Source organism: Coloeus monedula, assembly GCF_965178545.1.
Source record: "Coloeus monedula genome assembly, chromosome: 10".
Classification (NCBI taxonomy): Eukaryota; Metazoa; Chordata; class Aves; order Passeriformes; family Corvidae; genus Coloeus; species Coloeus monedula.
Genome location: NC_138790.1, coordinates 25800628 through 25826904, shown reverse-complemented (window position 1 = coordinate 25826904; position 26277 = coordinate 25800628). Strand labels below are relative to the sequence as shown.

Here is a 26277-nt window from a genome sequence, read left to right as displayed (position 1 = left end):
AGTTATATTTCCAGGCAAACAAAAGGAGACACAACCTTTTTTACTCGAGGATAAACCTCAAAATCCTTAACAAACTTTGTTATTCAAATATTCTTCCATAGCTGGAAAACATTCAAAACAGAACGACATTCAAAACATTGAGAACAGTTGAAATGACTTGCAAAAGAAGACTTTTAATGGAATACTATAACCCATACATGAACTTCTTAAAAAAACCCCCCAACCTGAATGCAATGAAACCTTAACGCATAACCCAACATGACTTTTATCTAACCCTGCTTTCTGTAATCTACAATTTCAGTCAGTAGTGATGATGGACAAGGACAGAAAGCAAAGGAAGATTAACTGAATGGGATGAAATGCAGGAAAGGTGAATATTGTTTCCTCCCACAGTAAAAATTCAACAAGTGTTTTCAAGTTTAGTTTAATTAAGCTGTAATTACCTTCTGTGGAAGTGCTGGTGAGCAGACTGCTGCACAGCTGGAATAACACAGCAAGTGTAATTACTCACCACACCCCATTAAAATAAAAAGTTTAGGTATTACTAAGCAGTATTTTAGCAGGTTTTTTAAATATCTGTTACCTGATGGGTAAAAAACCCAAAGAAAAAGCTACAGCAGGACAAGAACCATACACCATCCAACAACTGCCTTTCTCTCCCTCACAAAGCTAACTGAGCACAGAACACATGCACGTACACATACTGCCAACTAGCTCCAAATAACTGCTCCTCAGGATGAGGAAATTACCAGCTTACCCTACAAAAGTTGTTCCTCTAGCTAAAGAAATGCTATAAAAAAGGTGACTGGGCTGGCAGTGTGGCTCGGGTGAAGCGTGTCAGCTGTAGCGCTCGCCCTGGAACCGCGGCGCAAAGTTCCTGACGCCCTCGTTCTCCTGCGTGGTGATTAAGTCTATAATAGCTGTCAGCACTGCTGTATCCCTGGATTTAATATCATTCCAGTCCACGGGATGGGGGTTTTCTATTTTTTCTTGTAGAAGATCATCGAGTTCTTGTCTCAAATTCTGGAAAGTGTTGTAATAAAGGGAAAAAAAGGAAAAAGGAAAGAGACGGGCAGTTAGAGCTACACACAGCATCAACAGGGAGGTTCCAATGCCTTGGGCCCTCTGTTCTCCTGACCCTTACACCCACTCTTCTCCCATCAATTCATTTCCACATTGCTATTTTCAGCATCAAACGCTGTCTCTCAAAACCCAGCTGTGTTACCTTTGATGAGAGATCACCATCTCTGGATGTGATGCCTCAAACAGACCACACATCCATTAGCTGACTATTTCAGGATTAAAAAGAGTGGTTTAAAATAAAAATAAAATTTAAAAAAAGAGTCAGGTATGATTTCTGGGACCTAATATTAAACAGTTCTATAGAACCTATTCCTGTTAACTGAGGAGGCCCCACCCTCATGTTTCCATATCCATGTGGACATTTCCTGGACTAAGCAAGTCATCCTACAACTTCTGCTGTGCAACATTAGATCACTTTTGTTTGCTTTGTGTGCTTGAACTGCTCGCTGGGAGTGCATTTCAAACATCATCTCCCTGAGTGATGAATCAATAGGCACACAGGAATATCAAATCCAAAAGTCCCCAAGCAGAACCAGTGTTAAACTGAGCCTTCTATGTACATTATTTTGAAACACAGTCACCTTGACCAAGTGCGCTATTCTTGCTGGAGACTGGAAAACAATCCACTCATCCACAGCAATGGTGTCCTGCTCCTTATCCTTCTGAATGGATATATCCCCTCCAAAGAACAAGAGGCAGTATGGAGACACTTCTGTACAATCATACAGGTAAATCTGCACAACAACAGAATTGTGTGATCACCCTCAAAATATCTCAAGTGCCATCAGTAATCCTTCATGAGACTCCTATAGAATTCCAGAAGATCATTACTCAGTTAATCACAAATTCTGAAGATGTATGAAGCAAATCAGTTCAAGAAAAGTTACATGAAATCAGATTGAACAAGAGCAAAAATGGTCTCAAGTCTTTCACAGAGTGGTGAAATTAAACCAGATGCTCCATAACAATGAGAGGAAAAAATATCAGCATATTGAGAAGTGTTAGGACTGGACTGAAATGAAAAAAATAAACTAAAATTTAAAAATTTACACCTGTTATTGCCAGATCTTAAAAAAACCCCAATCCTCCAAAAACCCCCAAGAACTAAACCACAGAAGTTCATTAGTTGTGGCACAATAGCCCCAGTGTCACAAAGGACATAATCTGATGGTGCGTACAAAGAATGGCCCAAGACAGGAAGGCCCCAGAACAAAAGCTGTTCACATCCCCTCTGAACCCTGATCCAAGCTCATTTTAAAAGGGATAATAAAACAAATAAACCCCACAAGCATAACCCCTGACTCACACTGCTGGTTCTCATCTTCAAATGGTACACGAGCCAGTTATAATGGAACTCTGTTTCCTCCACGTTCACCGATTTGGGATGGATATTAACTGATCCATCTGTCTTGGTGCAAACTTTCACCCTTTAAAGTAAAAACAACAACAAAAGAGTCTGATAATACAAGAAGTGATAAATCAACAGACCAGGATCCCTGGGGTCCCTCTTCCCAAATAACCAGAAGTGACAGTGTTTGAAGTGCTGCTGTAGAACCCCTTGAGAGCAGTGCTACTGAGATGTTGTAATACTACCCAAGGCACAGTAAGGTCACACAAATATTTCAAGCATTAGCAGGAATCCAGATGTTAAAAAAAAAAAAAATCAACAATCCCACCTTTCTCAGAGGAAGTAACACACAACCATGACTGAAACTGTACAGTGACATTCATTCATGCACTCAAGCCACTGCTTCACCTTGCCAAACTATGCCATGTAGAAAACATCTTGAATACAAACCAACATTAAACCAAACCCTTACATTTTTCTCTTTTTGCTGAAGCTGGGCCGGATCTTTGCCACTTTGGGATAGAGGCCAGCACAGATGACTGCTTTGAGCAGCTTCTCATTACCTGCAGGGGACAGCAAAGTAAGTGAGGCAGTTCTGCAAGCTGTGATTTCAGCTGGGATAAATTCTCCCTTTCCCTCCACAGTTACCTGAGTTGGTGTTAGATTTGGGATTCTTGGGGTCTCTGCTATTCACAAATCCAGCTGCAAGGAGATGCTCAGCAAATTGCCCTTTCATGTTATGCAGCATCTAGGAAACAACGAAAATTGCCCCAGAATGATGCTGTGCCAAAGGCTCCTCATCTTCCCCACAGACAGGATCCTGTTTTAACCTGGCAGGATGCCGTTACCTGCATGGTATTTGAGGACAAGAAATATTCCCAGCAATAGTCCTTCTCATTCCTGAAACCACAACGCCGAGCCTCTTCCCAGCCCTGGAAATGAAAACCAGAGTTCTAAGGTGTTTATGAGTGAACACACACTACAAACTTGGGGACAGTGAAAACTGGAGGTCAACAAACAACAGTCACATGTTCCCTACTAGGGAGAAAGTAAATCCTTTGATTCTCTGTATATGTGCACACACCACAGTGCAGAAAAACACAGCTTCATAATATGTTGAATCACAACCTTCCTGTTTCCCTAGTGAGCAGTGATATCTGGCTGCGTTTGCCAGAGCATCCTTTGTTGTAATTAACAGTTCTGGGCAGGAACTGCATTTTCCAGGCCATTTATTTCCTCCTCTCCTCACCCCAACACAATACAGCAAAATGTCCAACACTTCTGAAGATGGCTTCAGCCTCTCGTAGAGGCCAGGACAAGAATGAACAATGTCAGCAAAGTAATTATAATACTATGCTTCCTTTGTCCTTTTCAAACTTATCCACCAGAAATCAGGTTACTGAGCCTGGAGACAAGATTCTCCAACACTAGAAGGGTGAAAATCAGTTTGGTTTTATGTTTCTGTAGAAGCCAAAAAAGAAAGCCTACAGAGCATAAACTGATCAGCTTTTTCCTTAGGATCATCTATATTACTCAAATTAAAATTCTAGAAGAAAAAAAACCACATGAAAACATGCTTACAGTGAAAGCATTCACCACAGTCAGATGGTCGCTTTTTGAGTTCTTCGACAGCTCCTTTCTTCTTGCATCTGCAACTTTCTCTTTGCCCTAAAAATTAGAACTTACATAATACCCAGACTGACATGACAGTTCTCTTTTCCTAATTCAGGTACATCTATACAGTACTCTGTGTGTAACATACATGAAAATTACAGTTATTTCCAATATTCCACAGGAAAAATGACAATTCATAGTATGTGAAGGCAATCTCACTAGTAAAAATGTAATTAACATGACATTAATGAAAGTGCTCTTAAACTGTAACACCTCACTAAGTCTCAGTATCCTACTGAGATTCTTAAACTCCCACATGTAATTGTCATCTGTGAGACTTTACCAGAGGGATGACAAAAGGGTCCTTGAAGCTGAGGCTGGCTGCAATGGTCAGCACAGGGTCCAGGCAGCAGAACAAGGCTCCAAACAGGATCATCTTCCCGATGTGCGGCTCCACAGGCAGCCGTGCCAGGTGGACACCCAGGGGAGTCAGCTCCTCCTGCCTGTCCAGAGCGTTCTGCCAGGACAAGGGTGGAAAGGAAAGAACAACAGTTACGTGAAATGGGGAGGATTTCCTTAGAAAAGCCACTGGTACACAGATATCACCCACTACTATGCAAATCAGATATTTCTATTTATGGCTACAACTCATTTGTACAAACAACACCAGAGCAAGGAATCAGCAGAACAAATGTGTCACTAATGTCTCCTTCCCCAGCATCCAAGGGAACAATGACATACAAGGTACTTCTCCCATATGCCTCATTTGTCTCAAACTCCTCACTGATCCACCTGGAACAGGAAGGCTGGGGAGGCAGCAGGGGTAGGGAGTTATATCAACACCTTAAATGTTGGGTCACATGTCTGTTTGGAGTCACTTAACAAATCCCTCAGAACTACTCTGTAGAGCCCATGAGCACATCATGGATTATGTGAAGTGCTCCCTCTGTGCAGTGAGAGTACATCAGGGCTCTGCACAAAGGGTAGGGGGTTGCAGTGCCCAGAGCTGTGCAGCCAGACCTGTGCCAGGTAACACACACAGTACCATGGCCCTGAATAGATCATTCCTGTATATGCAGCAACACTTTACCAGCTCCATGAGGTGATTTATGGCCAACATCACAGCATCACGAGACGGGGGGTCCATCAGTTTGCTCAGAAAATAGGCAATTCCACCAAGCTTCAGGATCTGAAAGAAACACATCACAAGAAAAGCCTACAGCAACTGGAGACAGTTGCCTAAAATTAGTTAGCATGACCACACTCATTGAAATAGTGTGAGTAATTCACAGCTCGAGTTAGAATTTCTTTAGTTAAGAACTAAGGATAAAAAAAAAAAAAGTATTAGTGATGAAATTTGTAGCAGAAGGATCTATTTCTTCATTCAGTTCGCATACACAGGGCATTCCTTCTGCTTGCATAAGGAATTCAATGCAAACTGCCAAAAAGGGAAATTCACACCAGTTCTGAAAGTGCTTTGTAGTGAAATTCTTTTAAATCACATAACCTGACTCACTGGCATTCTCACTGAAGCTTCTCTGATTGAATGATATTTGGGGGAAAGCACAGCCCGAATTTTTGTTAGTAGACTTCACCTTTTATTGATACTAGACAATTCTGTTTCCCCTGGGTTTGATGCACCCAGATACAAGTGTGCATTTACAAAAGTTGCTGCCATTATTGGCTGAATACACTGCATTTCTGGTGTAACAGAATTTTGGCTTAACAATCCTAGGGTCACAGTTGTGTTAACTTATTCTCTCAACCACTTATCCCAATGGAAAAGTAGATAATAAATGTATTTGAAGATTCCTCTGTTTACCTTGATTTGTAAGCAGAGTTCTTCCAAAGGTGTCCTCAGGATCTCTGGTAACTGATAATCATCCAGAAGGCTGGCACGCAGTCCGTTGTACAGATGGTAACAGTGGCCTGGCTGAACTCTGCAACGATTTAAAGAAACAATTCCTTTGGGTTTGGTTGGTAGTTGTGGGGGTTCTTTTCCTATGAAACTATGACACTATGATTGCGTTTGCTTACAACAACCTTCCCAAAACTCCTCAAGGAATTAGAACTGAAGTGTATCCAACTGTAAAAGCCACACCAGTCTTCTGAAACACAGACCCATCAGCAGGAAAAAGGCATAGAGAACACAAATTAGTTTTTACGCCATTTCCATTTTAATGTATCAGCCCCATAAATCAGGTGTGAGGGCAAACAGTGACCAAAATTAAAATACAATGCAGGACTTTCTTTTATAGGAGGGAAACTCTGGAGTTAAATGCAGCACAAGTCAATTCAGCTTCCCAGGAAGACAAGGAAATCATTCCTTGCCCAGGAACAGGAGCCGGCTGGGCTGTGCCAGCACGTTCAAATAAGAAAGAAGAACCTTCAGCACTATTGGAAACTCAACATCCCCAGACTTCCCTAAGCACCTCACTGTTCTTACCTTCCTGCTCGACCCTTCCTCTGCTTGGCATTGGCTTTGCTGACCCACTCTGCTGTCATGGTGCTGATGTTGTTCTGGGTGTCAAAGTGAGTCTCCTTTATTTTCCCCCCATCTATAACGAACACGACGTCATCAATTGTAATGCTGTTGAAAAAAAGAGGGAAAAAAAGCAACTTTTCATCTTTGCATGTGTGACCTAGAATCGGGTTTGGCCTCTCTTTATTCCCTCCCAAACAGAGTCAGCAATTAAAAAAATCCGTTTGGAATGTCATTAAGAACTATGCTACTGAACAGTTCAAGAAAGAGCTGATTTATTCTCCTGGATCTGGCCAAAGTCCCCACTTGGGTCCTGAAGAGAGGATAGGCAGCTCAGATGATCATGTACAAGTCATTCTAGTAACTGTTTAGCATTCCTGTAGTTTAATTGTTCAAAACAATGTAGTTGGTTGAATTATTTAAAACAATTATAGGGAAACTCTGTTTAGTCTATAAATATTTCTAAAGACAAAGTGTTATAAATGAATGGCACAAACACCAAAACTTATTTTTGGGAAAACCGAACAGGTTTATATTTTGAATTATCACTTCCATTTCTTTTGTTAAACACACAGCTTTCCTGGCTCTGGGCAGGCAGGCATTTACCTGGTCTCTGCAATGTTGGTTGCAATCACGATTTTCCTCACTCCTGGCGCGGTCTTCTTGAACACCTGTAATTATCCAGGGCCCATTGATGTGTTTGCCAAAACCAAACATGTGCTTCTTTTTTTTTTTTTTTTTTTGGTAGTTGTGAAATATTGCAATAAAAGAGCAGCATACCTGAGTCTGGTTAACAGTAGGCATCAATGAATGCAAAGGTATGATAATAAACCTATCTGAAAGTTAAAAATCAGTAAAAGATATGGTGTAAGCACAGAAACTTCCAATTTTACAGGAAAATCAACTAAATCAACTATGCAGAACAGAAAAAATAGGCTGCAAGTCAGGCTATTGTTTCTTGCTCTGAGATCACATGTATTTGTATCATAACAGTAAATTCTAAAGTAAAAAGGTATAAAGGCCTTTTTTATGATGCTATAACATGACAAGTTCAAGAAAATATATGAAGTTATTTACAGTAATTTAGATTTAATTTTTAAATTCTGGAGTTATTTAATAATTGGTCAAGTTTAATACACAAACTGACACAATCTTTCAATAAACTGGAATTCTGCATCTCTGGCATGTACACAACCACACTGCAAGTCAACATGTGAACAGTCAAGAGCCCAGCTAAGATAGGTGAGACAAACATGAGAGATGCAAAGGGACAAGTTAAAGTGTGACAGACAGGCACAGAGTACTTGAGAATCTGTAAGAAAGCTTCTCGAATAAACAGGATTTAAGGAACTATCAGCAAAGCAGGGGAAGCTGCTCAAGGATGGAGCGCAGAGGAGGCACATGCACAATGGAGTTATTTTGGATGGGAGTTCTCCCAGCTACAGGAAAGGACAAGAGGAAGAAGATGCAGGTCAGGTTGTTTTTCAGATTGTCACTCCCACACTGAGGAAAATGAGTTGTTGTTAGCAGAGGAAAGATACCACAGACACAAAAACTGCTGAACATTTTGGAGAGGAGAGATGAGGGGAAAAAATTAATCCAGTGCAACAGCAGCAACCCCATGCAAGAAGAGTCTGCCACCAATGCTACCACCAGAACCCCCACGGAGAGTTTGGGTTTTACCTGACTTAAACATGACTTGTGACATCAAGAGCTCATGCAAAGTGCTGATGTTATCCCAGCCTGGCAGAAACACCAGAATTGCACCATCCTACAGAGAAAAAAGGGAGTGAAGGAAAGAGAGGTCAGAACACATCACACACTACAGGGAGCCAGCTCCTTGCATACATGGTGGGCATGTGAGATCTGAAACCTCACTGACCCAGTCTGGAAGAGTCTATCAAGGCTTTTTTTCTATAAAAGAGCTACCTACATGTATTTATCTGAATGTAAGATTAATTCAAAGCTGTTCAATTACTTAGAAGCACAAACAAAAATTTCCCTTCTTTCTGTGTGACCAACCATGCCAGCTCTGGCACTGCCACTGCCCCCAGCTCAGTCCCACTGTACCTCCTCTTCCAGCACAATGTGTTTGATCAGGGCTGCTACAAGGTCCAGGTCCACCTTGTCATCATCCATCATTTCCAGGGCATCAATTGTACTTGCTGAATACCTGCAGCAGGGAAAGCACAGACACTGGTCCCTCGGAACAGGCAAAGCCAGGGGCTCCTGCTCCTGCTGCCAGGCTCTGAGTGAGCCACCCAGCCATGAACCCACCTCTAATCAGCTCAGTTCTTTGAGCAGTTCCTGCACCTCCGAAGTACTCTCCACATTTAGTTCAGTGGGATTATTGTCAGTTCAGTACAGCTGAAGAGTTACCGTGTCATGACTGAATTGTCTTTGAAGCACTTACATGACCTCTCTCCTTCTCATGGATGAGCCAGGGACTGAAAATCTCTATTTAGGTAATGAACTGAAATTTACATTGAGTAACTCAAAGGGAGCTAATTCTGCTGTCTCTAAAGCACTTCACTGGTTGCCAGCCAACTACACAGGGAATTCCATCATCATTTTCCACAGCAGCCACTACCCCACTGTTATGAAAGCCCAGCAACACAATACAGCACTGATTTATGGTTCTCACTTCAGAGCTGCCTGAAAACTGAAAACAGAAGAGAAACTTGGGCCCAACCTGCCCTGCAGCTGCCTTAGGTAGCCTGGCCACTGCTGCCTGTAGATCTCCTCCTTCTCCTCCTTCTCTGGCCTGCTCACGTGGCCCTGCATGAAGCCCTTCCTCCAGTGCAGCCGACGGTCCATCTTTTCCGGGGTGTACCTATACACAGGAGGAGCAAACACAATTCCATTTGAAACTGAGGGAATTTGGAGCAGCTGCACAGCAGTTTTCCAAACCATGGGCAATATGATGTGCTTTAGCTGGCCCATGTGTAAGATCCTTCAGTTTCTGTTCTGACAGAAATCTTACAAAAGCAGGGACCAACCCTAGTAAGCATGAGAACATGTAGGGAAAAAGAAGTGAACAGCAAGAAAGACTAGTTTGATTTAGAGATCTGAAAATTCACCACACCAACAGAGAAATTGTTCTTCCCCTCAAGCCAACATTCCCAGGTAGCCGTGTGTCATCTGTAATTACAGTACAAGGCCCCCCTTCAAAGGTTTTCTGTTGAAAAATGCAGGCAATTCTTCTTTATGCCAAGTTACTCTTAGAGCATACATACACTAAGCTAAACCCCCTCCCAAATACTGTCTGAAATGATGTTCAGAAAAAACACTTGCCTCAACTTCTCAATGACATCTTCGAGCAGATATTCCACCACCGGGAAAGTGAACCCAGGGATGTGAATCATTGGGCAATGGTCTGTGGAGGGAGGCAGAACTTGGTTTTAAAACTACTGATGAAATACTGCACTGGAAGAGTAGAAGCAGTAAACATTCCTCACTATTTCTGCAATAAAGCTGCCATGTCTACAGGACATTTCCAATTGTCAGGGAAGATGCCAAATTCACCCCCAAATAAGGCTGCTGAATAAAAAAGCACAGGCAGCAGGCAGTATTTTGGATACCAGGATGTTCAGCTGGTTCCAGCTGCTGGAAAAAGCTGGGAGACTGAACAACTAAAAGCTCAATCTCCCTGCCCACTCACACCAAGAATGCTAAAACATGGTAAATATTTACTAGGAAAACACTTTGGACTCTGCTTCCATAACATGTCTGAAAAGCAAAACCAGAAGCAAGATCAGGTCATAATGAGATAAAACTGAGATAAACTGCATCTCCAGAAGCTGCCAAATCTTTGTAAAATTGAAGTAATTTCTTCTTTTAATACAAATAAATTCTGTAATTCAAGAACTGCACTATACTGTGGAAGCCTAAATTACTTAAGAGGAACATTCCTAGGAAGCATTTCACCTACCAAAGTACTCAGAAAACTTCTCTGCATTTAAAGTAGCACTCATCAGTATGACTTTTAGATCCTGTCGAACATTCAGAAGATCTTTAATAATGCTCATTAAAACATCTGACTGAAGATTTCTTTCATGGATTTCATCAAGAACTACATGACTGATGCTGGACAAGTGCCTAAAATAGAAGGGGAGGAAGTTAAACTTTTGTTTTTAGAAAAATTATACAGCAAAGCCATGACTAAGTTTGGAACAGCTCAGGATTCATTTCATAATTGCATTCAGTGTCTCATTAATAGGAGCTCTTACTTATCTGACTGGAGCCACTGCAGGACAATTCCCGTGGTACAGTACAAAATCGAGCCTTGTTTCCTTGGCAACCGACTGAAAGAGACACAACAACAACTCCTCAGTTCTCCTTTGTATTTAACAAAATACTTCAAAACCTTAAACCCCAACTGCAGGTGCCATGCCAGACACGATGCAGATGTGCCTCACTGCCTCCCTCACTCGCAGCACAACGGGAGGAACAAGGAATTAGGTCACTGTTGCATCACTTTTGCGGACGGGGAATGGACCAGGGAGAGGCCCTGGCTTCCCAGACATCCCTTGCCATCTCCTGCACATTGAGGTGCTGATCCCCAGCTCCTGCAGCTCTCCAGGCTCAGAACAGAGGGCACTCACATGCACAGGATTGTGAACAAAGAGAAATAGCAGAGAGATTCTATGAATTCCAGTTAAAATGCTGTGAGGGCTGAGCTGTCCTCTCTCACCAGCAGTTTTGCTTCAGCAATAGGGTTCCATTATGTGCTGGTACCACTTCAGATACTCTTTAAAATTATAGCCAACTCCAAATATAAGAGCTTTTGCTCTGCAAGCTCCTGTTACTGCACCTATTACATGGTCCCACGGAATTAGTCCATAGATACATGTAGCAAACAGAGCTTTCCACAGAAATACAGTTTGGAGCATTCTCTCCTTTAGCATTTTCACTTTTCCTTGAAATTCATGGGATTAGGGACATCAGTTTTATTTCTGCCCACAGCAGAACCTTTTACAAGAGCTGAAAACAGGACTTACTCAACAAAGTCTAACGGGCTAGTCACTGTCACATGGGGCATAAACCACAGTAACTGCACCCAAACCTTTTCATAAAATTCAAAAACCTCATTCCTTCCTCGAAGGAATTCCTTTAGGGGAAATATCAGCAGGAAAGCAGTTATTTCTTTTTAGAACTACTTTTCAAATTGTCTCCTTTGGATAACAACAGGCCCTTCCCACAGAGCCGCTCACCTCTGCAGGCGGATCTGGTACCCCGTGCTCCTGCCATTGCCACAGCCCTCTGCCCTCTCAGCAGCCACCCTCTCAGCCACCTGAGGGGGAGAAAGAAAATCAGGCTGATCTGTGGTGAGCTGCTCATCAGTAGGAACACCCAGAACTGAGATGGTTTGTAAATAACAAAGAAATGCCCTGAAAACAACCTTTTCTCTTCCCCTGAGAGCAGCAACCCAGGGACAAGACTTCAGAGAAACACACCCACTCGGGCATTAGCAGCACATACCACTTTCAGCAGGATGAGCTTTGCCCGTCTGACACTGAACTATCAAGGAGAGTAACTACAGAGAACTTGAAAGCCAGATTCCTTCCTGCTCATTAATACACCTCTAGAGGGCCTGGCACAACATTAGTTTTTATCTTAATTGACATTTGCACTGCCCAAATCCATTAAAATCACAGTTATAACACATGACTAAAGCCAGGGAAGAACAAGGCTGCAGTGCCATACTCCATCAATGGCCAGATCCTGTGAATATCCAATTAGTGCACATTAACAGAACTGTTCTTTGCAGCAGACTCTGAGGCGCCCCAGAAGGAAGGCGGGAAGCTCGGGGTGTGGAGCGAGGGCGCGGGGGAAGGGGCACTCACGGAGATGGCGCTGATCCTGCGGGGCTGGGTGCACACGATCCTGCACGTGGAGCCCAGGCCGCGCTCGATGTGATCGTCCAGGATGAACTGTGTCACCTGCGTGGTCTTCCCGCAGCCTGTCTCGCCGCTGATCACCGTCACACGGTTGTTGTTGATCAGCTTCACAAGCTCCTGGCCCAAACGAAGACAAAACAATTACTGTGTTGTTGTTGCAAATGGATTTTAGAGGATTTTGACAATTCTCTGCTCCTGTGGGATGAACGCTGAGCAAAGTGTCAGCAGCAGAAGAAACGCTAGGCTGCTTCTGGTAATGCTACAAAAACCAGTTTAGTTTAAACCTCACAGAAGTAATTTTTGCACATTTGCACTTCCCATGCATAGGGTTTAAAGCACACCCAACCTCAACACTAGCTTTAAATACTTTAGATCCTGTATGAAAAAAACATAAAAGAACGAAAATGAAAGCCTGAAATACACTTTTAAACTTTCTGCTTCCTACTTGGCTCCTGTAAATCTTTGGAGACTGAACACAAAGCTGCCTGGTTGGACTCCAAGCCTGCATGAACTAAAGGTTTTCAGCACAGTATTTTAACATTTCTTGTACCAACAGGAACAGTTTCCCAGCCTCCACCTCCCCACCCCAAGGACTGCTAAGGGGAGTATGACTATTTTAAGAAACAAATGCTAACAGAAAGGACATTATGGCAAATAGAGAAACTGTAGGAAGGAGCTCACTAATCATCCACTGAGCCTGCAAAAGCAAACATATCAGAATACTCCATTCCTACCGCATACAGGGGATACCACCTGAAGAATTAATATCAATTAGTAACAGCCCCTACTGTCACTGACCTTATCCTGCAACTGGGAAACTAATGGCACTGAAGGCCAGCAGTGCAGCCATTAAGTCTGTGGTTAAAGCTAAAAAGGCTTAATTGGCATTATATTCAATTCTACACTGGCTAATTGTGCAACAAAGGGCACAATTCTATACACAGAAGAAAGCACGACAATTTGAGTAACCACAAACCTTCTAGATGTTTAACTGGCAGAAAAAGAAGACCTATTATTAAATGTATGTAGCAGCCATGTATTCCCAGTTATATTCCCATGAGAACACTGTATTGAGCCCCATAATAATGATCAGTGAGCCCCTGGTACAGTCTGGAAAGAAATCACCCCCAGGGTCAGAACCTGGGAGGCTTCTTCCCTTCCTGAAGGCCACAAAGGATTGCTGCCAGTCACAGGGCTTTCACAACTGCTTTCTCCTGCTTTGGAGCCCAGCACCACAGACTGTCTCTCTTTAAATACGCGCTCACCTCTCTCATCCCGTATGAGGGGAGTTTCTCTCGGAATCTCTGGGGAAAAAGAAAAAAACATTTCTCTTTAAACACCTTTTCAACACTGAAGCAACAGAACAGATTTCGCCTCTAATCTGGGCTAAACTGCAAAATAATGACAAACTGCTCAGCAACACTTGTATAAACACAGGCCCATGGGAAATAACTTTAATTCCATGTATGGCTTCTGTTGCATTCTATTTAGAAAAATGATTTCAGCCCAACAATTCAGTACATGATAAGGTAGGTATATACAGGTGCAGGAGCAGAGCCTGGTATGGAAGAGAGAACTGGTGTTCAGGGTAAGACAATTTTCTATAGGTGGATGTTAACAACAAAACCACTGTTTTCAAGAGGCAATTCCTTCAGAATCCAGTGTTGTGCTTTCAGTTTCAGACATAACTGCACGGATACAATCCATGAGAAAGAAAGAGAAACTCACCCAATGAAACAACATGTCAGCTTCAAATTTCAGATTCTAAATGTTTCTGAAATTTGTAATTTCCCATTTTTAATTACTGTTCTATCAACAGGTATGAATTTTATGAATTCTAAAGATAATTCTTAGCAAAAGTAACATTATGACAACTTTCTAGGAAATTGCAAGATATTACATTTTCAGGTTAGATTAATTTTTAAAAAGTCAATGAAAAGTTTTCAACTTCACACAGGGAAAAGTACCTGCATTTCAATATATTTGGGATCAGATCTCTTCTTCATTAAGTCTTCTTTAAGCCGCTCATCTAAATCAGCATCCTGCTCATTTTTTTCACAGAGATATTCCACATCCCAATCCAGGGATGTTTTTTCCAAGGCTGGTCTCTGTCTTACAGGAGCTTTTTCAGCATCTGGTTTCACTTTGGCAGGCTGTTCTGGAGTAGGGCTGGAAACACAGAACAAAAACTTCAGATTTCCCAGCTGTGCCTGGCCACATGCAGAGTGCATGTAATTACATCCAGCAGTTAATGAACCAGCAGCCCATGGGAACAGACAATCATGGAATGGTTTGGATTGGAAGAGACCTTAAAGCCCATCCAGGGCCACCCCTGCCATGGGCAGGGACACCTCCCACTGTCCCAGGCTGCTCCAAGCCCTGTCCAACCTGGCCTGGGACGCTGCCAGGGATGGGGCAGCCACAGCTGCTCTGGGTCTGTCACTACAGTGAAAGTCATTAAACCAATTAAAGTCTCAAACTACCAACCACCGAAAACCTGACATCAGGTTCTAAAAAAACCACATTCTTTTGCACCAAAAGCCACAAAGCACCATCAATTGCCACTTGATCCACTGCCCCATAACTGGATCCCTCAAAAAAATGGATCCCAAATCCCCTTAATTCAGCACACCTGCCTATTCCAGCTATTCCTGAAAATCCTTAATGAGCCCAGAACAGACCCTGCTTCAGACACTGAGAAAATGTTCCAAGACAGCTCAGTAACTGAAAACAGAAGTCAAAAGCCACCTCTGGAAGAGTACACGTACCGTAGTATGCCTTGAGATCAGTTGTAAGTTTTATGAGTTTAAGTTGAAATTTAACACCCCAAACTCAGCAATAATGAGAGCGTTTTACAGCAATGGGTACAATCATTTCAATGTGACAATACATGTGGAAAAATCTGAGGATATTTGTTGAGCCAATTCACTCAATAAAGGTAAATAACTTCTGATACATCTTGCTGTCAGCTTATGGAAAGTTCGTGCAATTTAAAACAAATACAAGAACTAGTAATTGTATCTCTTTACCCTTCTTCATCTCCAGACCACCAGGACATGGCTTCTTGCTCTTTGTCGTTTTTAGTCTGGACAGAATTCAGCAGCTGCACGATTTGCTCTTCCCTGCGCTCATCCATGCGCACAACAGCTCTCTAGGGCAGAAAAGCACAGCCTCCATCAGCGCGGACTTCGTGTATCCACAATTACGTTAGCAACACTCGCACGGCGTTCTCCGCCTCCCGAGGCTCTTCGGCATGACCAAAGATCTGCGTTTTTCCCTACGCGCAGTTCCAAGGTGCAGAGGCACAGACCCTTGTCCCCCCGGCCAGATGAGCCCTGTCCCCGGGACGCGTCCCCGCGTCCCTCACCTGCTGCCGGTCCGCGTCCCGGTTCTTCTGGCCCTGCTTGCGCGCGTACCACAGCCCGATCTCGCGGCCCCTCAGGTGGCCGGGGTGCCGTCCCCGCCCGCCGGGCCCGCCCGCCGAGGAGGAAGCGGCGGAGGCAGAGCCGCCATCGCCGCCGCGGCCCCGGCCTCGGCCGCGGCCCCAGTCGCGGCGGTGCTCGTAGCTCATGGCCGCGAGTGCCGGCGCAGAGCAGCCGGCACAGCCCGGCCCGGCGCGGCTCAAATCGGCCCGGCGCGGCCCCGCCTCATCCGCCGGCGCGGCCCGCCTCATCCGCCGCCGCACTTCCGCCCGCCGCCCCTCAGCGCGGCTGGGCCCGGGTTCGAGTCTCGGCCCGACCAAACCCAAACCCGACCCGCCCAGGTCCCGGGTTCGAGTCCCCGACCGGCCGGTGTGTTGCAGAATGGGGAAAGACGTGTCATTTTGTTAACGTCTGATCTTCGTATACTTTCAGGCCTAATCAACAAGAAAGGAGATTGAATCTGTGAAACAAAGAGCAGCCAATGAGCTTTAAGTGATGTCCAGGTGTTAGAAAAGTATTTCTAGTATTATGTTGATTTAGATGTTGACAAGAACTGCAAGTGCGTCAAAACCACCATAACTTCCCACCTGTGGAGCTGCCCCCTCATTTCCACTGGTTCCTGCAGACACACCACCCAGTGCCAACAAACACCACAACTGGGGTTTAAGACTTTATTTAGGATTCCCTTTAGACACACGTTTTCCTCAAATAAATAGATATATAAATAAGTAACTTAAAATTCACTACGGAAAGCTGTAAAGCACTTGAGTATTTGTTATCCCCTTGATACAGCATTAACAGTTTGAATCTATTCAACAGTGCACCCAAATAAAATTTGTATGCTAGGAGAAAAACAGCTGATACTGTATTTGCTTGGGTAATTTGAGCCAAGGGGAGCACTGTCTGTCAGAGCAGTTGAGGTGTGTAGATAAACACCTTTCAGTTGCTGCTCCCCTGCTCCTCCCGCTCTCTGTAGGCTTTGTTCAGCAGCTGTATCTCCTCCTGGTACCCAGCCCTGGCCGAGTGCTGCTTTTGGCTGTTCTGCCGATGAGCCTCGACAGTGTCTGGGATGGAGATGCTGAAGTCACTGCCGGGGCTGTGCGAGGGGATGAGCAGGGAGTAGGAGGCACTTTCCCCCAGCTCACAAGACACAAACCTGTTCTCCTTGCGGGAGTAGCGCAGGGAGGGTGACCGCGCCTGCGTGGAGGACTGGCTGATGTTGCTGATGATGGACACGGTGTCCAGGGCCTCTTCGTTGTCACAGATCTCCAGCACCTCCAAGTGAATCTTAACACTCGTGTCAGCAAACGTGTCTGCAGGCTCCCCTGGGCTCGGCTCATGCCCGACGCTTTTGGAGCGATACACCTCGATTTTCTTGGACATGGGGGTTATTTTCTGCCCCTCAGAGCTCACCTCATACGTGGACAGGGAGAGTGTTTTGCCGGTGGGGGCCTGGAGAGACACAGTCCCCTGGAATGCGCACAGAGGGACGGCCAGGGCCCCGCCCGCGCGCTGCAGGGAAACAAGGACCGTTAGTGGTGAGCATTGTCCAAGTCAAAATCCATTGTAAATCAGCCAAGTATGCTCAGTTTGTTAACTCATCCTACTGCCTTTTCCTTGCAGAATTTTAGACACCTGGTGTTGGGGTCACTGAGCCAGCTAGTGGGCCAGAGAGCCCCAAACTAGCAAAGGCCTGCTGGTAAAAAACTCAGATATTTGAGATATCAATATTATCTCGGTAAAGGAAAAGCCTCTCCCGCAATTCCTTGCAGATGAAATGTAAACTCACACACCCTCCAGACCCTGGGCTAAAGAAAGCTCCCTCTCCCAGCAGCCCGTGGCTGCGCACCTGAGCTGGTGCCCGCTCTGCGCCTTCCCTCTGCGTGCTGGTTCCTTTCCCCATCCCGCCTTTGTCCCTTCCCCATCCCGCCTTTGTCCCTTCCCCGGTGCCCTCAGACCGCTGCCTCTGTGACCCTGTGAAAGGGCATCACGGGCACAGCTGGGCCCTGTCTCGCACCTCGTCCCCTCTGCAGAGGTGAAACGAGCCTCGACTGTGGAACGCGCCATGCGGAGGGCCCTCCCTGGCTCCTGGTGTGTGGCAGTTCTGAGCTGTGTGTTTGAGTGTGCGTGTCCTGAGCGCTGAACCAGCAGCGCAGGGCAGGGGGGAGGCGCTCGCAGCCGTGCCGAACTGTGCCGCGCCCGGGGCGCCGTGGGGAGCACAGCAGCGATCTCCCAATCGCCCTAACACCACGCACTCCTACAACCTGCTATTTATGATGGAAAGGGTAGCAAGAAGGTTTGAGTGTTATTATACACTTTAGTGTATGAAGTGAAGTCCCAAGTGACTGTGACTCACTATGGCATCTACAGAATATGAGAAACGGAGTGTAAATAAAAGCTGATTCCACCAGCCCAAGGTTATGTCCTGTTAAATCAAACACTTTGATTTGTCAGACTGAACATGAGGAACATGGAGGGGATGTCTGAGGCGCCTGGGGGGAGAATGAGCAATCTGCACTTGCTGGAATGAACACCCCGGGTCTGGAGAATGAGACATTTCCCAATCACTTAGTGTCTCTTCCTGAAAGTCTTCTCAAGTTTTCTCTTGAGAAATCAGTATTTACTGTTAAAGTGAAAAAGATCCATCAAGTCTCCTATGTCACTGCCCAGTCACTGACCAGGGAGGCACTGAACACCGTCATTTCCCACTAGAACAGTTCTGGTGGAAATGCTGTTCAATTCCAGACACCTTCACCTGTTTCTAAAGTACAGAATCCATTTGTCCCTGCAAACCACAATGCTGTGCTCTGGGGAGAAATGTGGATACAAGTGCTGGCACTAAACCCAGGGTTATGGGGTCCAAGGGAGGGATAAATGCATTTATCCTGGGTTTAGGTACAGCCAGGTAACACTGATTATTACTGGAACTACTTTCAGTATAAATTATTATTAATGAGAACAGAAAGTGACCTTTATCTTGTCCTTGATACCATTATTAAATACCCATTTTTGCTTCTCATGACACATCCATGGCAATAAATAGCCATCCACCAGCAAACCAGACTCTACTGGTACATCCTGTGAAGTATTTTGCCTCCCACTCCCGCGGTTCCTGCAGTTCAGCTTTCTGGTTTGCAGCCTAACAATGCAATTTCACTCCAGAGCAGGAGGCAGCGGAAGGACTCTGAGTAACACAGAGTGGCCTCCAGTGCCGCCGTGCAGATCCCTGATCCCAGCTCTGCCTTATTCCAGGCTGAACAGGAGCACCCACAGCTGGAGCAGGCTGTGGCTTGGTTTTACCTCAGTGGAAGCAGAAAGGGACCTACGGTGCTGTTCCTGCACGTCTGCCATCCCACTGCCCCAGCCTGCACCGAGGGCTCTGCCCCGTCGGGCCTTTCCTGCTTTTCCCACACACCTTGCATTCCTGCATTTAAAGGAAAACTGTTTCCAAAAGAAATAACAGACACAACTCTCCCACACAATTTACACTACCCCTTCTCTTTTTAAAGCACTTCCACACAGGTGTGCCTGTGAGGAACAGGAAACTCAGAGCCCCATGCTGCCCTTGCCCACAATGCCTGGAGAATGTTCTGGCTGTTAGAATCTGGGACAGGGATTTCACTGGAGAACTCCATGTACCAGCACAGGCATTTTTTAAAAGGAAAGACAAAAAAATCCCACTGAAATAAATCACAAATGTCCTTGTTCCTTACAGAATGCTGATGCATTCTGAGCAGAGAAATCTCTGCAGAATTGATCAAGCAAATCCCCTCATTATTTCATTATACATCCACCTTCCAGAGTTCACAGAAGCAGCTGTAGTTGCCATGAGGCAAAACCTTCACTGTGGGTCAGGACCAGGTTCCTTGTCCTGTTCCTGCTGCCTGAGCAGAGTCTAGGCTGGATTCACCAGGGAGGATGCTGTCCATAGGGAAGGCTTGGATGTATCTGAGTCCCACAGCAGCTGGAACAGGCTCTGACAGACAGATTTCCATTTGGAAATGCTCAAAGCGGCAGCTGGAGGCTGCATGGCACATGGGACACCATCTCCAGTGTCTGGTGACGGATTCCTGTTGTCACAGGCCCCGCAATAAGCAGACAGGTGCCAGCAGTGTCACAGTGAAGCACAGATGTACTGGAGTCTGCACCTCCTCTCTAGGACAGATCTCTGCACGGGGGAGCACCAAGAGCACACACAGGTTGTGCCATGTCCGTGTTGCTCCCACTGGGCCATGCTGCCTTCCCAAACAGAAAACCAGCCATCTAAAACAGCTCTGAGGAGTCTGCATTCCTAATTACTTCGGTCAAACCCAGCCAGAGATGAAAAGGTCTATTTTTAGAATGTTTCCAGCAAGGATCCCAGCTTTTTCTTTCCAGAGACAATGAGTTTTCTGTTTGTTTTAAAATAGAGGCTTAGTCTTCTACTTTCCTAAAAATTAAAATTAGCTGCAGTGAAATTGCTATTTCTGAGGCTGACTGCAGCAAATGTAGAGCCAAGGGGCTATGACAGGAAGAGACAAGCTCACCTCAAATGGCCTGAGCCCAGCGCTTGCCATTGGCCTGCCCAATGCAGACAGACCTGGGTTCGTATCTATCAGTACCAGGAAGTGCAACAGAGCATCCAAGGTGAGGACACCTGTGAGGGAAAGGCTCTGGGAGCTATATCCAGCCTTGCCCTCCTGGGCAAATGTTTCTACTCCCACTATTCCTCTGCAATTCCAGAGAGAGCCAATGGCAGTGGAACTGCAGCAGGGAGCCAGCAAGCATCACACAGACCATGCATGCCTCTGGGAGCAAAGTGAGAAGAGGAAGGTGAAATGTCACATTGATTTTCCAGCCACAGGAACCTCTTTGGAAATCAAGTTCCAACCACCTGAGCAGGAAGAACCCCGAAGGGAACAGCTCAGCACATCAGCAGGGGTACAGGTGGTACATATTCCCACCAGCCAGTGGGAAGCAAAGAGAACCTTCAAGGCCATTCCTAACTCAGCTTCTGTGCTGTGCCTGGTGTTTAAGAGAATGTTCACAACTTTCCTGCAGTGGGTGAGATGCTGTGTACTTATCATGTTAAAATATTCCTGCCTGCGCTGGCTCCTCCTCAGTGAAGTCACTTGCACAGCCTCCCCCTCTCTTTCCTTGCAGGGCACGTAAATAGGTCCTGTACAGAGTCTCTTCAAAGAGTTTGCTGGAGGCAACCCGCAGATGAAGCAGAGAAAAATAATCAGCAAGACTGGAACAAACTGCCAGCCTGGGAGATTTCTGTTGCCTGAGGGCACTGAAGTATAGGCAAAATAAGACATGACATATTTACACTCAATCTCTTTAGGAACGGAGATACACAGGTGTTTTATGAGATGTTAACGGTATTCTTCAAAAACGCAGCCGAGCAAGAGTTAGAAATGACAAGTACCATCTTCTCTCTCCCTCTCCATTACAGCCATCCTATCATGAATTCAATAACCCTGCTGCTTCATTCTCTCATGCCACTTTTATTCCAGAGAAATCACTTTGATGGAGCAACTCTTTATTCACAGAACAGATAATGAGGAGACAACCAGCTCCACAATCATTACTGTCACCCCAAGGAAGAGCCACTCTCCAAGCCCTCAGCTTCCAGAGGAAACCAAAGGCATCCCGGGTCCTGTCTGGCACCCTGCTCTTCAAACAGCTCAATCAAACTCACTGATCCCACATCCATGGGGGATGGCTGCTCTCCCTCCTACTGTCAGTTCTTACAGCTTCTCCTCTTGAAGAGAAAATCAGCAGCACTCCAATAAGAACCCCTGTATTTATGGACTCCAGTAACAATCCCTGTATTTATGGACTCCACTAAGAATCCCTGGATTTCCTGCAGAAGGATGTGGCAAATTAATGCCAGGGGGAGTCTCCTTTTTTAACACAGGTGGGAAATGCAGAGTGATGAGAACAGAGTGACTTTTCTTAGACACTTTGGGACTTCCAGACAGGATGAACAAAGGAGATGGTTTTCAACTTATTTAATATGTGGCCCAAATTGATCTTTCATCCAACATACACCTGAGCAATGCATTAAAGTTATTTTTACAAAGCTTGCAGGGGTTTCACACTCTGCCCTTTCCCAGCAGCAAAGCAAATGTCAGCTGTGAAGCTCTGGCAGCTCCTGCTGAATGTCAGAACCAGGCAGAGCTGTAACTCCAAAGCCTGGAACTTTTACCCCATAGGAGCTTTAATGCCTGGCACTGGGTTATACCTGGAAAAGTGCCAGAAGATTCTGTCAGATTCTTTGTAATGCAAGTAGTGAAGGCTATGTCCAGAAGTGCCATACAAGGCCCCAGGGCACAGAAAACACCCCCAGGCAGTCACTGCCAGCTGCTCACAAAGAGCTGCTCTCACCTGCTGCAGTCCCGGGGCTGCATCTGAACTGGCACCAGGGGACATGGGGAAAGGAATTTTTTTTTTTTTTTAAACGTCAGCTGGAAACTCCTGGAAGGGAGAGCCACAGTTATGAACCTCCTGATACAGTGATCTTATTAACCAAGCTGTACATGGCACATGAGGCCTTGGCAAGAATGGGTAGATTAAAACCAGACTGAGTCATCACTTCCTTTTGCCCCCAAATGCAGGAATTCATCTCTGCACACTGCAACAGAGTGAGCATTGGCTTTTTATGAAAGGGATGATCAGTCAGATTTGAAACATCAACCAAATTCCTACTGTACCTCAGACGATAAACCTGTGTGTATCAGATGGAGAGAGATTCCCATATTTGGATACAAAATACACCTTAGACATCTCCTGTGTGTGTGCAAAGGCTGAGCATGAGCTGATCCGGCTCTGAAGTCACCCTGCTTGGAGCAGGAGGTTGGATTAGGCGACTTCCAGAGATCCCTTCCAACCTAAAGCCTTCCAGAGCTCCTCTCTCACAGACTTCACATGGGCCCTTACCCCACTCCCACCTACTGTAATGCCCAATGGCCACTGAATTCCACAGTGGAATGCCCTGGAAAATGTCATCTTTTGGAGAGAAACTTCTTCTTCACTAAGATAAATTAACATAACTCATACTTAATTCTTATCATATCCAAGGCATGCAGGTGCACACAAAATAAGAAAACCCCATGATTAAGAACATAAGTGAGAAATTATTGCAGGATCAGCACCTGCAAATAGGTCTGTGGTTACTAAACATTATACAATGACATGTATGAGTTTTACTAAAAAATAGGACTAATAGAAGTTCAATGCCAGTAAAAATCATTCCTATTTCATAAGGAAACTCTTATTATCAGAAAAGAATAAATTCCTCTTTTACCTGCCGAGGGGTCCTCTCGGATTTACTCCGGCACCACTCCCAGTCCGAGAGTTCTGGTTTGTGGCTTTCCTCGTGGGACAGCCTCCACTCTGGTCCTTCAGGGAACGCTGACGGGTCACAGTTTGTGCCCTCCTGGCCCTGACAGGCCCCTGGCCCATGAGGAGGGGGGCATGTGGGGCCTGTCCCACTCCCCCCCGGCGTGCCCCAGGAGCCGTGTCCCAATGCCGTGGGCAGGAACCCGGAGCCGGCGGCGTCGCTGCCTCTGCCAGGCCCCAGCTCCTCGCAGTCAGAGCTCACCAGGTTGTGGTAGGATGTGGATTTACCATCGCCACTGTGGCGGGGAGGGTTCTCCTGGGATATCCTGTAGATTCCATAGCCTTGCTGGAATGATAGGTTGAACTCGAAACCACTGCGCTTGGCTAAGCAGGAAGGAAAGAAACTGTGTTAGGAGTTGAGACCAAGAAGAAAAAGGAGTTTGCAAACACAATGCAAATGACATGCTAAAACATGGAATAAATTATCCAGCTCCTGCTGGAAACAGGCAATTTTCTCTCCATAAAAAGAATGAATTGTTGAGAAGAAAGACTTCCGAGAAGGAACTGCCTTCTTGATGAACTGCAGTCGTTCTCTCTGGGAAAGTGGCTAAAAGGGCACCAGGGGCAGCACAAGCCATTCTGCACCTGGAGAATGTGTTTAAAGCGAGTGAAAGCCATGCACTGAGGATGGCTTTTCTCTAGGATTCAGGAGCTCTTTCTCCCTGAACATGCAGAGAATGTAAGGAATTCATTCACTGATGGTAGAGGATTTTCACTCCAGAGAATGGAAAACAACTCCCACATCCTCAGAAATATTTAGCCCTTAACATTTGCAGTTGAGACCAGCTGATCCCTGTGAGTCCCTTCCACCTGACCCACTCTGTTCCTCCAGCTGTTTTTACATAAAGCCCAAGGGAAAACAGTGCTCTGGAAGATGCCAAGGATGTTACCAGGGAAGGTCTGGCAACCTCTATTACACCAAAGCAACCCTTCCACACTTACTTTTGGCATCTTCTGAAGACACTGCATAGGAATTCCTCCTGCAATTGATGATGCAGCCGCAGGGCAGGTGGAGCCAGTGCTGTGACAGGAGAAACACCGGGGTGACTGTGGCAGCCAGCGCAGTCAGCAGGAAGCTCAGTGTCTCAAATGAAAGGCTCTGCAGCCCAGTGACATACTGGACAGCCATCTGTATCTGAAAGGCAGAGCATTTTGAAATTTAAATCACTTTGGGCACACGAGATGCTTCCAGGAACAAAGAGAACATCTCGCTATGGATATGACACCACTGTAAGACAGATTGTCATTAGTGTTTGCTGAGCACAACAATTCTGGCTCTAGCAGACAGCAGAGGAAACACACTGACTGCCCTCCTCTCGTGCTGCATTTCTCAGAAAAACCCTCTCTGAAGCTAAATATAGTGAGGTGCCATTGAACAGCTCCCAGTGCCAGCCAGTCCCATGTGGTACCAAGCAACCCCGCCCTCACACACCCAGGGCAGGGGTAACTGCCCCAGTGCTGTGTTTCCTGTTCCCAACAGATCCCTTTCTCAGGTTCCTGTTCCCAAACACACACACATGCACATGGCAGCACTCCCTCCCACCCCAGAACTACAGGGATTACAAAGGTTCAACCAAACTGCATTTTTCTACCAAACTCCTATTTTTTAACCCAAAGGATGTGTCTCAGAGGACAGGACAGAGGGGCCTTTACCTCAATTCCCAGCCCCAGAATGCTGAGCAGACCCTGTCCCACAGCTGGGTACCAAATGGGGACCTTACTGCCCCTGGTATTCATGTGACATGAATGTTTTGATGAGAGAGTGTCAGAACGATGAACCAGGCTCTGCCAAACCCACTGGGCACCAGTTAAACTCATGCAGCAACACAGACCTGCTGGAGGGGACTTTTGCTGGCACAACTACACTACGAGGAACAACTGCAATGGCCACTGTTCGTCTATTTCAATCCATGGCTCACAGGTCACATCCCACTGAAATGTAAGTGAACACTGGAAAGTGAAGCCATCTGAGAATTTACCATCATTGGAAGCCAGAGAAGGACTTTGGTCAGTGCCAGGATCAGCGAGAATCGTTTCTGGGCGAAGCCCACGGTGAAGCTCCTGCTCTTTGTGCTGCTCTCAGCCACACCCTTCCCAAAAACTGCCTCCGAGTTTTGGAAAGGCTGCAGGGTTTTATCCCCAGGGTCCAGCAGCGACAGCGCAGGGGCAGCAGCACCGCATCCCCGTGGTGTCCCAGGGGAGATGAAGCCTCCAGAGCCCTGCAGGTACTCGGTGTGTAGCAGCTGTGGCTCACCTGAGCACAGCAGCTGCAGAGTGAGGGGAACGGCCAGCACTGCCAGCAGGGAGAAGCACAGCGAGTACACAACGAACACAAACAGGATGTAGGAACTGGCACAGTCGGCGAAGCAGCCCCAGGACGTGGGGATGTATCTGCCCCAGCCACAGAGAGGCAAAATGCACATCAGCAAACTGACAGTCCAGATGGTGAGAATGACCCATACCACGCTCATGCGGCTCTTGGAGGAGCTGCAGCTCAGTGTCCCAGTCGTGTTGAGGGTGCAGAAGTTGTAAGAAACTATAAGAGACCCTTTCAGGTTGCTAGAAATGCCCTGGAATAAATACATAAACGCTGAGGTGGTACACAGAGGCTGGGGGAGGACTTCACTTGACCACTGTGTGAGCATGAAAATAATCACTGGCATGATGCTGATCAGATCATCTGCTGCCAAAGAGGTCACAATCATCGAAACCGTGGTTTTGTTCTGCAGTTTCAGCAGGGAAACTAGTGAATAAATGCTGCCCAGAAGGGCTGGGACTGCAATGGCAAAAGTCAAACAGAACAGAAAGACATTCCAAGTTCTCGGCTCACTGGGTTTGTCCATAATGCTGTGGTTCTCAGTGAAGAAGCTTGTCCCATTGAGCGAGAAATTACCAGGAGTTACTGACATTGTCCTGGGCATTTTTTTCTTTGCCTTCTCACTGATTCTGCAAGTTTTCACCAGCTGAAACCAAAACTGTCAGCTCCACATCACAAGTTTCTTTGTTTTCCTAGACTCTCTTTGTGGCATCTGATGAAGAAAT

At 45.8% G+C, this 26277-nt stretch overlaps 2 protein-coding genes across 2 annotated transcripts; both read right to left on the bottom strand.

The window, feature by feature from the left end:
• On the bottom strand, window positions 1-16068 carry DHX36 (DEAH-box helicase 36). Its single transcript, XM_082288360.1, has 25 exons — window positions 15795-16068; window positions 15457-15578; window positions 14395-14596; window positions 13693-13731; window positions 12374-12544; window positions 11741-11820; window positions 10757-10831; window positions 10459-10625; window positions 9822-9903; window positions 9220-9360; window positions 8598-8700; window positions 8211-8298; window positions 7308-7363; window positions 7134-7198; window positions 6492-6635; window positions 5868-5985; window positions 5136-5234; window positions 4389-4562; window positions 4013-4099; window positions 3280-3363; window positions 3080-3179; window positions 2904-2994; window positions 2390-2510; window positions 1665-1817; window positions 1-1023 (listed from the first exon to the last, which is right to left on the bottom strand). The coding sequence occupies exons 1-25, from the start codon at window positions 15996-15998 to the stop codon at window positions 838-840; spliced, it is 2952 nt and encodes a 983-aa protein (XP_082144486.1). The 5' UTR covers window positions 15999-16068; the 3' UTR covers window positions 1-837.
• Window positions 16069-16788: 720 nt separating this feature from the next.
• On the bottom strand, window positions 16789-26144 carry GPR149 (G protein-coupled receptor 149; the record flags this gene model as incomplete). The annotated part of the gene is made up of 4 exons (XM_082287757.1): window positions 16789-17361; window positions 23141-23559; window positions 24178-24370; window positions 25215-26144. 4 exons carry the CDS (start codon window positions 26142-26144, stop codon window positions 16789-16791), a joined length of 2115 nt encoding a protein of 704 aa, XP_082143883.1.
• Window positions 26145-26277: the final 133 nt, after the last annotated feature.